General features: G+C 30.7%; 2 protein-coding genes and 1 non-coding gene across 6 annotated transcripts; 1 reads left to right on the top strand and 2 right to left on the bottom strand.

Annotated features, from left to right (window-relative positions):
• Positions 1–172: 172 nt before the first annotated feature.
• Positions 173–1,677, top strand: LOC126775446 (peptidyl-prolyl cis-trans isomerase NIMA-interacting 4). 2 transcript variants are annotated; one of them, XR_007669880.1, is made up of 3 exons: positions 173–435; positions 523–1,011; positions 1,469–1,677. XR_007669880.1 is itself a non-coding variant. In XM_050497406.1 (2 exons), the coding sequence occupies exons 1-2, from the start codon at positions 345–347 to the stop codon at positions 840–842; spliced, it is 411 nt and encodes a 136-aa protein (XP_050353363.1). In that variant the 5' UTR covers positions 173–344; the 3' UTR covers positions 843–1,677. The 2 variants fall into 2 exon arrangements, 1 of the variants encoding a protein (XP_050353363.1); XM_050497406.1 differs by having other exon boundaries at positions 523–1,677.
• A 777-nt stretch (positions 1,678–2,454) lies between these two features.
• LOC126773782 (uncharacterized) lies at positions 2,455–11,124 on the bottom strand. 3 transcript variants are annotated; one of them, XM_050494938.1, is made up of 6 exons: positions 10,895–11,124; positions 9,093–9,202; positions 7,492–7,621; positions 5,167–5,327; positions 3,699–3,887; positions 2,455–2,896 (listed from the first exon to the last, which is right to left on the bottom strand). In XM_050494938.1, exons 3-6 carry the CDS (start codon positions 7,616–7,618, stop codon positions 2,723–2,725), a joined length of 651 nt encoding a protein of 216 aa, XP_050350895.1. In that variant the 5' UTR covers positions 7,619–7,621; positions 9,093–9,202; positions 10,895–11,124; the 3' UTR covers positions 2,455–2,722. The 3 variants fall into 3 exon arrangements, with proteins under 3 accessions (XP_050350895.1, XP_050350902.1, XP_050350912.1); XM_050494945.1 differs by lacking the exon at positions 10,895–11,124 and adding an exon at positions 10,051–10,175; XM_050494955.1 differs by lacking the exon at positions 10,895–11,124 and having other exon boundaries at positions 9,093–9,242.
• Positions 6,382–6,454, bottom strand: Trnak-uuu (transfer RNA lysine (anticodon UUU)). The gene has a single exon. It is a non-coding gene; the product is annotated as a tRNA-Lys (tRNA).
• Positions 11,125–17,368: the final 6,244 nt, after the last annotated feature.

Raw genomic sequence — 17,368 nt, forward strand, 5'->3', positions numbered from 1 at the left:
AGAAAGTTGAATTTAATTATTAAGCCATGATTATTTTATGAATTATAGTTTATAATCCGTGAATAATGAAATAAAGTCAGAAATAATCATTATTTTTATAAATTAACAAAAACGCTTAGAGAGATTTGTGTTCAATTTTAGATAAAAAATAAAGAAGTCATGACCATGATGACATTGACATAAGAAAAATGTGAACTAGTGGTACCAAATGAATGTTAGATGAATATAATTTTTATATATAAGAAGATAAAGTATAAAACGACTTGTGAATAAACTTTGTGTACAAATTGTAGTTTATAATACTTTAAAAATAAAATTTTAATAGATTTAACATAAGAATCGTCATGCCGCCAAAAAAACAACCAGAGAAAGGTGGTAAAAGTGCTGGAGGTAATAAAACTGGCAGTGGAGGAAAATCAAGCGGTGATAGTAAAGGTTAGAAAATGTAGATATTGAATTATTTAAAAATATAATTGAATAGAAAACACTCATTTAAAAATATCATTTGTATTTCAAATTTAGAAGCCGGAGGAAAAGAAAAAAAAGGTGGGACAGCTGTCAAAGTTCGGCACATATTGTGCGAGAAACAATCTAAGTGTTTGGAAGCACTGGAAAAATTGAAAGCTGGACAAAAATTTCCTGATGTAGCAGCCGCATATAGTGAAGATAAAGCCAGACAAGGGGGAGACCTTGGTTGGATGACCCGAGGTTCTATGGTCGGGCCCTTTCAAGATGCGGCTTTTGCTCTGCCCATATCTTCAGTCACGAATCCTATATATACCGATCCTCCAATTAAAACAAAGTTTGGCTACCATATTATAATGGTTGAAGGTAAAAAATGAGCGAAATGGGTTTAGAGTTTGAATACTTCTGGGCGATACTTTTGTTATTTATCATGGAAAGAATTTGTTGTTTGCAAGAACAATTTGATAAGGATTTACTTATTCTACCAGATCCACAGCGATCCAATATATCATTAAGATCAAATATTGATGATATTGTTAATAGAGAGTAAGTTGGTATTTAATTACAATTAATTATTACAATTTGAGTGCAGACTTAATAAAAAACTATTAAATTTTTATTTTTTTTTAAAGTCAGACTAGGGGCTTAAATGGCTTTAACAGTGGTCAAATATCTGATACATTACTAGTTTTTTACTGTTATTTACCGATACAGCCATAAGTTGATGAAGATGATGATGATCATCCACTTGCCATAAGTTTAAACGCTGATTGATAATCCCATTAAATATTGATAAAACTAATACACACACTCTTACTTGTAAATTCCTTAGAATTTAAATTCTATATTGCTTTAGCAACAAGTGTCCATATGATACATGCAGGTTTCTTCACAATGTTATTTTTCACCTCTGATCATGGGATGATTTGAACCTGCTCTCAATTGAATGATGTCATACAATGCCTATGCCGTCCGAGTTCGTTCCAATTAACTATTGTTGCAGTTACGGTTTGAAGCTTAGTTTCCTGCGTTTGTATCGATTAATGCACGTAACAATGCTTCTGACACTTGCAAACTTTTGTAATATATGCCTTTTGTTCATTATGGCTAAGAAAATGTCGTCCAGAAGACTCAAGTATATGTTAAACATAACTTCATCATAAAAATATATACTCTGAACTGTTTGCATAAAAATAAAAAGCATTTTTACAGCTTGATAGTTTTATTTTTATTTATTATTCATTCATAAAAATGTGTGCATCAGAATGACTGTATTATGTGACAGATCAGCTTTAAAATACTTCAGCATTTAGTACTATATATATACCTTGTTATAATTTTCGCATAAGGGCTCTGTATTGTGCATTTGGCTTTGCAGGATTATTTAGTATTTATTCTGTACCTAAACAAACATTTTTCTTAGATCACTCAAAAAATAAAATTTATATAATTATGATATACTTATGTGCGCTTTCCACTTGACATTATTATTGGGAAATACCAAATACTGTCAATACACTAATATTAAATATGCAAAAGTAACTGTCTGTCGTGTCTGTTTCGGTACGAAAAAAAAATTAGGTACGAAGCAAGCTTGAACACCAAGAAAGCACATAGGCTATTTATTGATACCTAACACCTGCCCACAACACCTCATAGAAGATAAGTTTACTGGTCGTAGGGCTTTGTGCAAGCTCGTCTGGGTAGGTACCACCCACTCATCAGATATTCTACCGCAAAACATCAGTACTTGGTATTGTTGTGTCCGGTTTGAAGGGTGAGTGAGCCAGTGTAATTACAGGCACAAGGGACATAACATCTTAGTTCCCAACGTTGGTGGCGCATTGGTGATGAGGGCGATTCATAACATTTCTTACAATGCCCAGGCGGTCCATATGCTCGTCCGCCTACCTATATATATACCTTGTAGGTACTATAAAAAAAAGACAATTCTTGGGAATCAGTAAAACACATGATAAATTAAAGCAGTCTTTATTAAATAAATATTTGTTGGTTTTGTACTGACTACTCGTATGCTTAAATACTGAAATAAATATTCAATGAGGTAAGACTTAGATCTAAGATAATATTTTATTTTTAAAACTTTATAAGAAATTACCGGTTTTTAAATTTAAGTGTTTTCGCTCGTAATGTATCTTGATAGACTGACGTAGTAATTTTTTATCTATTTTTGTCAATTCGGTTACATTCATGAGAATTTATTAAAATCCTTAGTTGCATCTTTAAAAATTGAATATTAAACTCTCAAATTAGGGTTAGTGTATCGGACATATTTTAGGAGCGCATCATTCTCTTCGCAGACGAATGGTTTGCGATGATGACAGGCGACGTCATGCCAGTGGACGCCGTCATTGTAGAAATTGTTTAGAATGGCCACACAGTGTTCCGCAGCGCCGCCCTGGATCAGCTCCTGAAAATACATATTGTATTATTCCTATTGTTTATAATACGAAAAATAATTGGAGTGTTTTTTACAAATCATTTAGTTAGTCCCTGAAGAAAACATAGGAAAGGCTATAAGCAATCCGCAATCAAACAGTATCCTAGATCCCAGATTCGGACTCCTATTTTGACAGGATAGTTAGCTCAGCAGAGACATTTACCGAGTGTTGATACGTATGTTGTATTAAGTCTTAATCCATTGGCGTGTTTTAAACAGTAATTTAATTTTCCATAAACGTGCGTAACAAGAAGTGAAAATTATATAAGAAACCACATAATGCAGGGGCACGAATGCATTATGAATAGCTGTGACGCAAGCAAGGCGGATGCGGATCATCCTCAGGACGCAGTTGTAGTTGCGTGCGACGACTCACCTGTCGCGGCGAAAGTGGTATCAAACATTATGTCGCGTCTCACGACATAAGCTGCATATCGATAAGCTTTTGTACAGATTGTAGAAAGTGGGTTACAGGCATGCGGGTACGCCCTTCGGCGAATAATTTGCAGGCACATAAATATTTACACCGCTTTCGTTTTCATTACGCGTCATCCTCACTTTTAACAAACGAGCCTTAACGGCAAACATTACCACACCATACATGAAATTTGTGTCGTAATAATGTGCCACTTATTCCGTAATAATTAATAATACATAATTTGTCAACGACAAATCTTTTCTAAAACCACGAATATCTATATAAACATAGTATAACAATAAATATTTCGGTATAGGAAGAGCAGCATTATATTATTAAAAATTGGAAATTTACCCGGTTGTCAGGCTGGGGTTTGCCAATTCCACCGCCTTCAGACCAGTCGTTTTGTTGGCGGTTCGTAGTAGGGGCAAGCTTTTGAAGTTCTGCAGTCCAGAACCATCCGTTGACCTCGTTGGGCAGAAGATCGGGCCGGTTGCAGCCTTTGAAGTCGCAAAGACGTCCCGAAGTCCATATGTATTTAACCTTTAAAAATATGTAAAATTGCTTTAAATTCCATTTGTCGATGACCTACTTGTTGGTATAGAACTCCTCTCTTAAGGAGAAAGCTTAGAACTTTTTCAACCCTACTTCTAATTGGAAAGAATATACAACAATACCATTTTTTTAAATTAATTAGCTTGATTTCTTCTAAACAAAATATTCGAAGAAGACGAGCCAAAAGAAAATATAAAAAAGAAATAGGTTTCACTAGCAACATAATTAATATGAAATGGTCAAAATAATGGTATGCTAATTCGAAGAAGATCAAGGTTAGGCAATGAAAATGCCACCTGATCTGTAGAAAACAAACAAATTTGATCTTAAAAAATGGTATGATGTAACATTTTTTTGTAATTTAAATTATAATTTTTAAATTAAAAAAATATTTAAACAAAAAAGTGCTATTCGAGTCGGTCACAAATCTATAACTTTCAAAGAATTTTACATACCTATCAAATTTAAATTACTGCTATCTATGTTTAAGTCGAGATATAGAATAATTACTTTATTTACATGCCAAATTATAAGAATAATCATGTAAGTAAATATTTAATTGGTCCCAGTTCCAACAACCCAAACGTTCTAAGTAAATATTAAATTCGATATTTATATATTGATAAACGACGCATCCCACGACGGGAAAATCATAGTTGAATAATAAAGTGAAACTTGGAAGAGGAAAATTAACTATTGTTCTGGTACTACTCGTCATGCATCATAAAACAATTGAAGTTTGTCAAATTCAAAACACGTTTGAATTTGTAACGACGTTTAAACAACAAACACGTCAAATTCTTTGAGGAACGAAATTAAAAGGCTACTTTCTAGTTCGATTGTTTGAAAAAAAAAACGTTTTCACTTCTTACAAGCGGTGGGTGTAAAGTAAATGGGTTGAATAACGACATACCTATTGCTTTGTCATGTAAAAACATGCAGGTCAAGGATGGAACATTATCATCTTTTGTTTTGCTAGCATTGAAATTTCAAACTAAGTGCTACGCTAAAGTTTATATAAACACGTCTTACGATTTAAGTCCAATTTACAAACAATTCAAAGACAGGATAAGACTGTTTACTGCATTGTTGAACAAACTAGTAACGAGTATGTTAATATAAATAGGAATTTAAGTTTAATATATTCGAAATCGGTCGTGATAAAAGGAGTTTGTATTCGTAACAGTAATTACACGATCACGTTATTCACGTATCGCGTGTTTGTTGTGTAACAAATAACGTTATTTATGAGAAAAATTTAAATTACCTTATCTTGAACGATACGAGCTTTCACCCATTCATTTTCGTCACTTGTTTCCAAAGAGACAAGGTCCATGCAACGCTGACGACAGTAGTTTCTTGCACTCAGCCAGTCCTCTTCAACTCCGCGTAAGGCGGGGTCCCTCCATGAGAAAAAGTAACCCTTGTCTAATAAAAAAAAACAGTAGTTTGTGGTAGTATTTCAATTGATAAGTACCGGTTTTATCTGTTGAAAACATATTGATTCTTTTTTCATTTTTAAATACAATACACCATCTATATAAATTATTTAACATTTATCTATGTTTAACATTAACGATAAACAAAGTGGAATGACAATAAGTTCGTGACTTAAGTTAACAACATTAATTACTTAGTAACAAAAGCTTCATAATTTGAGTTATGATTAAAAATAACGAGGTAAAGAGGTTTTCTGTATGTAACGGATTCTTTTTTATCTTTGTAACACATAGATGGTAATTCGTTGTGTAATATATTTATAAGAATTACATAAGATATTCAATTAAAAAATGTTATATTACCGATTTAAAAATAAACGCCAAAAATAACTAAGTCATGTGACAGTAATAAACAAAACGATAAATGATTTATTATTCTGTAAGGTTTATCTAACATTTTAATCATCTTTATGAAAAGTTTTATGTTTTTTTTCTATATTGACATTTTAGACATATATACAGATATTTCTATTACGTTTTTATAAGTAGCCGTAATTTTGTGTATTAAAAGAATGCTTTTATTTTTTTATTTACTTTTTTCTCTTTTTTCTGGCGTGTACGCTATTTGAGCGCAAAGTAATAATTCTATTATGTATGAATATTTTATACTTTTTTTTAAATAAGTTATTGCCTTTTGTTAAGGCCCAAATAAAAATGCAGACAGAATAAGGATGTAATAATAATAATTACCTACATGTGATTCGTCTGATTGTACGGACATATTATCTATTAATCATTATACTATGTACCGTGCGCGACGTCATTGTATGCAGCATGGGAACAACTGTCGATGGAAAAGTAACTTTCCATACAGAACTAAAAAGAAACACCTGCTATTGTTCAGCGCTACTAGGTTAATTTAAAAACTAGTTGTATTTTGACTACATTGTCTTGTTTAATTTTTACCACAGAATAAATATTGATTCCTTAAAATCAATCAGTTTACTTAAGAAATAAAAAAATATTTAAGAAAAAAAATTAGCCGCCCGAACAGGGACTTGAACCCTGGACCCTTGGATTAAAAGTCCAATGCTCTACCGACTGAGCTATCCGGGCTTTAGTCGTGTAAATGAATTTAATATATGTATTTCAAGGAAACAGCGTATTGACCTTATATTAGTATTTATTTAACTATTACGATAGTAATTAATACATTATAACTTCATTAAACATATAAATGGTATTATGTTGGAATATTAAATTGTTTAATTATACGTAGATAAATTTATTTTCTCAAGGAACAAATCTGGGTTATCTAAGATATTTTATGGAATCCCGTTTAGGAACAGGTTTAGTTATCTTGCATCCGGGAAGAAAGAGATAAGCGTGGCTTACGCATTTATAAACACGGCGTTTTTATACTAATGTCTTGACGCAGTCATTTATTCGACAAAAAAATATGCTTAGAAACTTCCGCGTCGCTCTATCATTCATAAAGTAGGTAAGCTATTGTCCTGTATAACAATATTATAATCAGAGCCTTATATTCAAAAAAATAACTGACCTACTATATTATTATCGATTATATACATACTCATCCTTAAAATAAAAATAAAACACATTTTACGAGTACCCGTTCGATTTTGCTTGACATTATTTGTCTATTTAATTATAGAATTAGAAATAAAATATTATAAAATTACATATCCTAGATCCGGGTAGCTTTATAAGATTTGTTGCCGATATAACATTTCAAAGTTAGAAGTTGACGGTATTATTGGTCGAAATCTTGAATAATCTATTCATTATGAATTGGCGTAATAATGGCTTTTTTAAATGTCGACAAAGTTGTTATCGGAATATTGGAAGTGAAATTAAAGATATAAATAGTTTAGTGGAATAGTGTTGTATTATAAACAAATACAATATTAATTATCAAGAACTGTTTATATTGCATAATATATAAGATTTTTTTTTATATTTAGTCTTTCTTCAATTGGAGTAGGGTATAGATATTCCGGAGTACCTATTCAACAAATATTCTACCTTTAAACCATATTTTGCATTTCTTTGCCCAGGTCGAAGGTTGATTCAGCTAATAGGCAAAGCATTTTAGGTGATGTACTTAAAATCTAGTCAAAAATATTACTTACTGTCGGCGTATCTTTCATGAATGACGCGTTGCGCGCACTGTGAGGGTACTGGAGGTTCTAGGATGCGTCCGTTCGGGAACTGCGCATGAGCAATCGCCAGCACCGACAATAACAGGAATCGTTTCATTGTCTATAATAAAATTGAATTTTATAATTTAAGATATAAGTTAAAGTTATAAGTGAAAATGGTTTTTATTCCTCGCTTACGGTAAAATATGCGTTATACATATAAATACGAACTAAATCGGTTAATAAATCGGTAAAAACTTAAACAAATTAATCATAACATACGTTATACATGTAAGCAATTCTTTGCAAGCACATTTGAATGGCAGATTATATCGAGGAGACACGGCAAGAGACTCACAATCGGCTAAAACTCATTAAGTAGGTAGGTACATATCTCGTACTTAATCATTTGGATTTAAATTAATCTTATATTTTTTCTTGGTTATATTTTTCTCTATAGTTAGAAGCAATTGCTTCGTTATTCTTATGACTGATATGATTATGACAATAAGAAACAATTGTGTTGATTTATCAAGAAATTCTCATTATTGTCGCCCCATCGGAGTATACGAGAGAGTGAGTACATATTATTAGTTTTTGAAAATTACTAAATGTCTGAACCTTAGTTTATAGTAAATAACTTTAAAAAAAAAACATTAAAAAACCGTTTATAGTTTAAATAATAAATATTCATATCAACTGATTTAAAAGAAAAATCTAAAACTATATTCTACAAAGTTATTTACTTGTCATAAAACCCCATAGAGTTCAATGAACTATTGGTTCGAAACAGTTCATATTAAATTAGTATAAATCATAAGTTATTTTATTATTTAACAGTTATAGCATGATCGTAGCAGTCAAACTGGTTATGGAATTTTTATTAATTAGAATTTAAATTTAAATTTTTTTAACCAAATACGGAAAGGCTTATAGGAGGATGTGCAGTTTTAATTAGATTTCGCACCGTCTGTTGTATCGATGATTAGAAAATACCAACAATGTTTTTATGTAGCCTAAAAGGTCAAGCAATCGTGTGATCACAACTTACAATAGTTAGGTATAATGCTAATTCGTCAACGTCCAAAGGATAATTAAATTACGTTTTGTAAAATAATATATATATATATATATATGTGAGGCTTTCTGATGGCAATTATTAACCATAATAAAGTTCAACAAATTAGTTGGTTTACGGAATAACGCGTCAAATGTTTACAAACACTTTCCATTCAATATTTTACAATGGATTACGTAAGGAAATCTGGACCGGTTCTAGGGCTATAGAAAGCGACCTTGCCCTCAAGATGGTTCGTTCCTCTCAAGTTTCGACCTTTAGGTTATTTTCTTTATTAAACTTTGATTTTGTTTTTGTTGTAAGAGATGCAAATGAATTATTTTTATAAAGCTTATTTATTTTTATTTGTATTTAGAAGACCGGTTGTTTATTATCATGTTATTTAAATATATTTTAATCTCGATGATTTAAAAAACTATTGATCATCAAGAGTTTTTTTAAATCATCTCAAAAATATATATTGGAAAATAGAACCGAAATTATTTTTTATGCGAACGATAATAAAAAAACTCACGTTGTGGTCTGTCTGTCTTCCGGAACCGTCACTAACTGATGCGCCGGCACACTGCGTGCGTTTTATATGGAGGAAAGCCTCGCCTCCGGATCTTCAAGGTATCCGACCAACTGTGGGGTGGTAGAATGAAGAAGCTTTATTTTTTGGCCAATGCTATTAACTAAATCTTAACTTAAGGTCCACAAAAGAAATAAAACTTAGGTTATTTAATTATTGAAAAAAAAAATACATATTAATTCATAATTTCTTTAAAATAAAATTAATCTTTTACTATCATTATTTTAAAGTCTTTTTAATATAACTTTTTAAATTAATTTTATGGTTATACATATTTTTTTACGTTATTTAAAATTAAAAATTAGAACACAATCCATATCCTTTTAAAATTCCAAAGTGGTTCATACATTAAATGTTACTGTATTGATGTTGTTGTAGTATTAGTCACGGAGAAATTTGTTGGCAAAATATCGTTAACGTGACGATGACGAAGCCATTACAAAATTTATTACGAAAAGGTGCAAAAGAAAAGCAAATTTGATGATTAAAAAATTACTATAGCATACAATAACTTTTATAAATATTTTAGAGACAATTAAAAGCATCCAAATTAAGAAGGTAGCTAACCTTCTTAATTTGGATGCTTTTAATTGCCTGTGTTATTTTATGGAATTATCAATAAAATATGTAAATAAATAGTGATTAACAATAGTCAATAAGTGATAACTTATGAACATAATAAAATAGCAACAACAAAACATAATATTGTTCCTTATGAGCGACAAAATAAAAAATAAATAATCACTGCATTTTGATGCATATTAAAAATAATTAAAATGGCATTTAACAATACTTTAGTAGTATATACTTTATTGATAAATTTATAAAAACATATAACTAGGTATAATATAATCTATGTGGATCTAGAACATTCTTGGCAGACCGCGGTGCGTTTACATACGTGCCGGTATTGCTAATCTCTGCTTTCTTTGTTCGTACACAAGTTGGCGGTCTTGTCGATTTTGGGACGGTAAAGTTGGCAGCAAAAAACCGTAGTTTATTTATCTGATGGTCATTGTAGCGGCACATATAAGATAACAGTAGAATATGTTTTCATTTTAATCGCTATAATAATAAAAATACATACAGTCGTTGATAATTTTATAAGTGTCATTTAGGGGCTTTATTTTTATTATTAGGTAAAGTAAATAAAATGTGATGATTTTATGTTAACTGAATAATTACATACGGCTAGTAGTACAAATTATTCGTTGCATTGAGTAAATGTTTAAATATTTTTTTTGATCGTAATCACATAATGTACTGATGAAACAAAATTGAAATCAATATGAAAAAGTCTGAGTTGCAAAGAGTGGTAGAATAACAATGCTGCTCTATTGACAATCCGAGTTGAGCAGAATGATCTTGGGTCGATTTAAGAAGCAAGTGATATGGTTAAAGCCCTCTGTTTTTCCAGTATGATTGTTGTTAATCAGTTAAAAACTAGGAAGCCAATAACTGTTTTAAAGTAAACACGTATTAAGCATGTTTCTGAAATTAAAATGTCATTTACATTTTTGTCCTGAAAAGAGGAACACACATAATGTGTATTAATATTGTTGGAGTGTTTAACAATAATAATAAGAAATTAGTGAGGTGCAAGAGAATCACTAAGATAAGTTGTAAACTCATCAGTTAGATAATTAGGTGAGCAGCATTGAATTGCACAAAACCTTTTTTTGGCTTTTTTTTCAAAGAGTATTTTTTCGAAAGTACCCGGGGAGAACCTTATGTGGGATTCTTACCAACTAACACCTCGAGCCATGACCGTCTTCAGCAGGAGAGGCTGCGATATCGTTTTCACATATGCATCCGCTGTCTCTTCCATGCCATACTTTGCACATAAAGAGGGCACTTCACGCTGATTCCCTCCGGAGACTTTCACAAACACATACCGCAAATCAACTTACATTTTTTAAAAATCTATCTGTAATAAAATCTTAATCCCTACAGAATAGTTCAATAACCTATCTATTTTGATTCTCTTAAAATATTATTGGAATAGACCACCGTAATAGAATATTAATGAAGCATTATAAACTTATAAATACAACCTGTTGAATGGTTATAAAAAATGTTTACGCAAAGTTAAAAAAATAAACCGTATTTAACTGGTTTTTGTTAGGGTTTTACAGAATTATAAGTACCTACTTTTACAAATTATAAAGTGTTATGATCAAAAACATGTATGTAGGTACTTAATACTCAATCAATATTATTATTCAATGACATTTTATAGAATTCAAACTATTTTGTGAATATAATAAATAAATAGTACTTAGGATCAGGGATCACAGTGGCAAAGTCGAGCAAACGGACGCAGAAGCAATCAAATAACTGATAATATGTTGAAACAAGTACATAAGATCAATAAATATTTAGAATACCTATTATATATAATAAAAGAGGTGTCGCCGTTAAATTAATAATAGTACAAAATACGAATATCGATGACGATTATTCGATTTTCCTCACGACAGTTACCGAAAAAACACGAGCGAAATGCGTACATATCACGATTCAAGATTTGTGATTGTAAATATTGTGATGTCATAACGTTAATAATTTTACCTCAAAGTGACAGACAGCTGATTTCGTTACCAAATAACAAAATAGTAATTCAATTATGTGAAGCGAATATTAATTGTAAATGTAGGTATTAACTGAAACTGAAACTGTATTATTGAAAATGTCTAATTTAAAAAGTTATCGTGCTTGTTTTGTACCGCTTTGTACAAATAATACAAAAAGAACTCCTGAAAAATTATTTTTAATTGTGCCACGAGACGCTGAACGTCGGAATCAATGGTTCCAATCAGCAGGACGTATTAATCCAAAAAATACATCACGATCACATTATTTTTGTTGTGAAGATCATTTCGATGTAAGTATTTAACATTTTTTAAGAATATATTACATATACCTTACAAATATTTAATACGAATAGAAACGTAATCAAGGCTATTAGAATTATATTGGTACAACAACAAACTGACAAAAGTTTCGTTATTTTTTTATTAAATGTATCTTTTTATAAATTTGTGTACTAATATTGTAAGAATTTTGTCTTCAAAGTTTTACAAATTAAGCCATGTTCTACAAGAACAAAATGTATAATGTAACAGATATTTTGCAAATTAAAATAATAATATTATTCCATCGTCATAATGGTATTAAAATAATCTTGGTAATTATTGTTTATTCTAGCTTAAAGAAGATATGGAGAATTATAATTATTATATTACAATGGGAGGGAGAGCGAGAATCAAAGTTGATGTTATACCACGCAAGTTTACCTGTCAACAAAATCATAAAAATCAAAACAGTACAATAACCAGGCCAGCTGCAAAGAAAAGGCGAAAACAAATTCAAATACTTCAAGAGTTTTTGACTGAAAACACTGAAGTTTACGATCCTCCAGAATATATTATTGGACTGTGACTATATTAGAATATGATAAAGTAAACCATTTGATCGTCTATTAAAACTAGCAACTTTAGAATCACAACTTCTACACTAAAATGATTGCATCAACAATCCGTTTTAAACCATGAGAAATGTTAACATTATGACATCACAAACATAGTTGATGCAGTTTGTGGCAAGTTATTTTATAATGTTCAATAATTTTTAAGTCATTGTAAATTGTAATATATTATATTTTTATTTTCAATTTTCTATACTATATATTATGAGGTATTGAAATAAATCAAATATATATAATATCTATGTCTTTTGTTTAAAAACCAAATAAGACATTTAACTCTGTCAGTTCAGGTTTAACTCTGGGTAAGGTATGTTTAATAATTTATCGATATCCATCATCAAAATAAAAATAAAGTTGACTATTGATTGCCTTATTGATTTAATTTATAATCATAAAAGCACACTAATTGTTATTGATTCTAAATTATTCAGCCTATAATAGCCTATAATATATTTTGCCTCCATGATGTGTTAAATTACATTAATTCAAAATTATGATATCAATGCTATAGTTTAGCCAGCGCTTAAATGAATCTTGTCTATCAAACATAAACATTTGTGTATACAGATATACTGTCTGTCTTGAAATAATAATATAATGTCAAAATACAGAAGCTCCAAAACAACTGGATTCGAGTTTTTTTAAACATTTTATATTATTTACAACATATTATATTGTATAAATCTACAAAGCTGACAATAGTCTATATATATAAATAAAATTGAAGTGTCTGTTTGTGATTTCAAACTGCCCTTTTTAAAGTTAATATGGTTATTTGCGATTTACTAAAACCAAAAACAATCATTTTTTTTATTTTTGTCTGTCTGTTTGTCCAGGCTAATCTCGAAAACGGCTGAAAATTACCAATTGCACTTACTTCTTATAATAACTTTATTATTATAAGAAGTATTTTGAGGATTCGTTTAGCCTTTATTTCATCAAAATCGGTTGAGTCTACCAAAAGTTATAAAAACAACGTATTTTTGTTGTTATATCTATACACAATTCCTGACTTTTTCTGACTGATTCATCAACGCAGAGCCTAAACTACAGGGATTAGAAACTTGAATTTTTGGCATTTGATACATTTTCAGATACAAAACTAAGGAAGATTTCTGGAAATTCCACCCCTAAAGGGTTAAAGTAAGGGATAAACGATTGTATGGAAATCCGTCATTTTTGAATTTAGAAGGCATGCAATTTGATATACAAGTTTCTGGATATAAATAAATAAATATGTATATCAGTGTTTTTGAAAATTTACCCCCTGAGAAGGTAAAATAGCGGTCGAAAGTTTGTATGGGGATTCCATCATTTTTGATATTAAATATTGAAGCTTCTGATTAAAAATAAATGCATACATTATTCGTCGTTTTTAGAAATTCAACCCCAAACGGAAGAAATGGGATTGAAACATTAATATAAAAATGAAAAAAAAAATTGATGAATTGATGAAGCCGAGATGGCCTAGTGGTAAGAACGCGTGAATCTTAACCGATGATCGTGGGTTCAAACCCGGGCAAGCACCACTGAATTTTCATGTGCTTAATTTGTGTTTATAATTCATCTCGTGCTTAATGGTGAAGGAAAACATCGTGAGGAAACCTGCATGTGTCTAATTTCATTGAAATTCTGCCACATGTGTATTCTACCAACCCGCATTGGAGCAGCGTGGTGGAATAAGCTCCAAGCCTTCTCCTCAAAAGGGAGAGGAGGCCTTAGCCCATCAGTGGGACATTAACAGGCTGTTACTGTGAAAAAAAAAATTGTCCGATCTGGTTGAAATTTACTATTTGTGTTTCTTGATTGGATTGATATACCTGTATTTCAAAGTTTTTAGAAATTACACCCAAACGGGTGGCAATTGCTTTAGTTTTTTTTTAAATCATAAGAACGGCCGTATGTACATATTCGTTTAAATAACTTCATTCACATAACTCTGGGTGCAAATGTAAAATACACAATGTCTTAATATCAATATTTTCTAGGGTGGTGCAAGTAATACTTTTTTTTAAATGAACTTCAATATGTTAGTGAAGTATTTATAAAGAAAACGTATTCCATTATTGCCATGTGCACCACTTAATTGATAGTCTTGAAGCTTTACCTCAACATGACCCTCAATTCCTACAGATTTATTTTAGGATGTGTTTGAGGAGAGGTAGTTTTCATTTCAAGAATGCCATCCATGAGAATATATCTATTTTGAAATATTCGAATTTGAAAGTACATAGTTCCCTCTGTAAAGTGTGCTTCCCCATGGCAATCAAAAGTCCAATTGCCTGTCGTTGAACATGGCCGGCACTGATTTTAGTGAGAACTGTTATCACATGGACAGTTTTTATGTTGCATGCTCCTGAGTAAGCTCTGCGAGTAACTTTGGCCCCAAAAGGAAATAACTTAAACGTCGTTTTTATATAAATAATATGTATGTATATAAATTTTAATATCAGAATCACTAACTCTGATATTACAATTTATGTTGCCACCACCTATGTTGCTTATGTAAGAAGCCTAGATTTAGATAAAACTGCCAACTAAAATTGTGTACATGTTTTTGGGTGTAATTAAATTTATTATTATTATTATTATTTATATTATAGGATGGGCAAATGGGCTACCTGATGTTAAGTGATTGCCACCGTCCTTAGACATTGCCGATGTAAGAAATATTAACCATTCCTTAGATTGCTAATGCGACACCAATCTTGGGAACGAAGATGTTATGTACTTTGTGCCTGTGGTTACACTGGCTTACTCATTCATCCTTCAAACCGGAACGCAACCGTACAAAGTACCTATTGCTTTTTAGCTGTATAATATCTGACGAGTGAGGGTAACTACCCAGACAGGCTTCAGGAACGGGCTTGGTAGGGCACAAAGCCTACCACCGTTTAGAGAGTGGTGCTTCGATTATTAATTATAAATAAAGGTTTTAGTGAGTTGAATAGTTTTGTTCAACCTGAATTGATAGAATAAAAAAAATTGGTACATTACAGTATTAACTATATCAAACGGCGTGGGTAGATGCCGGGGTATTTAAGCAAAAGAATCGTGGATCGGAATATTAGTTAGGGATTTACAGTAAGTTCACTGATGATTATTTAAAGAATAATCATCAATGTAAAAATTAAAAAAAAAACTCTTAACCTTATTTTTTCTAACCAGAATGACAATTCATGCGTCTTACTTTAAAATCACACTACAGAATTCCAACTATCATTTATACTTTCCTTATAGTTAAGCGCGAGCGGATCCGCGGGCAACAGCTAGTAAAAATATATTAAGTCAAATATACGTCTTTTCGATTGTTTAGTTTACGTGATTGCGAAATGGATGGATGAAAATGGATTATATGGATCAATATTTAACGCAAATAGAGCATTCAATAAGTATAATATTTGCATTACTAATTCATAGTAAATAATTAATCCGAAATAAGGAAATTAAACTCCACCTTTGGCCTCGAACGTAAGAATGGGTCAATAGTAAGGAGATACGTGGATAGAAATTTTATTACACTCTATTACAAAAATAACAAATTTAACGGAAACAGAAAATAAAACTGCAAGCATAGACGGCCTTGTTACTAATAGCGATCTGTTTAACAGGAGTATTGAGACAAACTTCATGTATTTTACTGAGAAGGTTAAATTGTACATAAGGCTTAAGGCTAGCTTAATATTATGTTTTATTTAAGTTCCACGTAAAAGAATCCATATTATTTTCTTTTCTATTTGTTATATATGTCACGAATTATCTCCTCTATAAATGTAATTTCTGATAACGAAATTTAACGAACTATTTGCTCATTTATGATGTCAATTACGCATTATCACTTTGTCATCTCATTACTGATAGAGCTGCATATTTTCATTTTCGATAATTCCGATTACCGATAATGTATTTATGTATTTATATCATTATTAAATCTTAACATAACTGTAACTAAAGGGCATGTGTTCAGATAAAACATGTTTTTATTACTAGGTAGAAATGACATCTTGATAGATTCGCACGCTTAATTCTTATCTTTTAAGTATGTTTAATGCTTTCTACCAAATAAGCAAATTAAAAAAAAAATGCTTAGTATGAAACAAGTAAAAACGCGTTATGTTACGTGATGTTTACTTAAGTGGTTACGTTAAGAATGTTTTTAAAGCTATGGGTAAGTAATTAAGAAACGGTTCGTAATTGTGTGTTTTAAAATTTTACTAGGTTTTAGGTTAATTTTACTATTTTTACTACGTCTCCTAAAACGTAAATAAAATAATTAAGTAAAAATTTGTTGTAAAAATGAAATAATGTTAATGATAAGTAGATATAGCATAACATTGGTAAATAAATGATTTTGGATATTCACTACGTTGGTCCAAAATCATTTGTCTACACAGACATGATGAAACTGAAATAATACTTTAAAAAATAACGGCAGATTTCGTTCAATTTACTAATATTGATCACCACGGACTTAAGAAATCTAAAAGTGCACCTATAATAATATGGCTTATTAGGGAGAGATAGAATTGATGTTGTATTTGTTAATTTGTTGGTTTAATACATATTATATAAAGAATTTGTGAACTATGAGGAAGGACTTTTAAAAAAACAAATATTTCCATATGAGTTAATTAATTTGTGAACGTTTTTATATGAATGAAAATAAATCAAATTTGATGTACGTGTTTGTTAGGTTCTTAGGGCAGTAGACTAGAATCAAATCTGTCCCCCG

Source organism: Nymphalis io, chromosome 2, assembly GCF_905147045.1.
Source record: "Nymphalis io chromosome 2, ilAglIoxx1.1, whole genome shotgun sequence".
NCBI classification, from domain to species: Eukaryota; Metazoa; Arthropoda; class Insecta; order Lepidoptera; family Nymphalidae; genus Nymphalis; species Nymphalis io.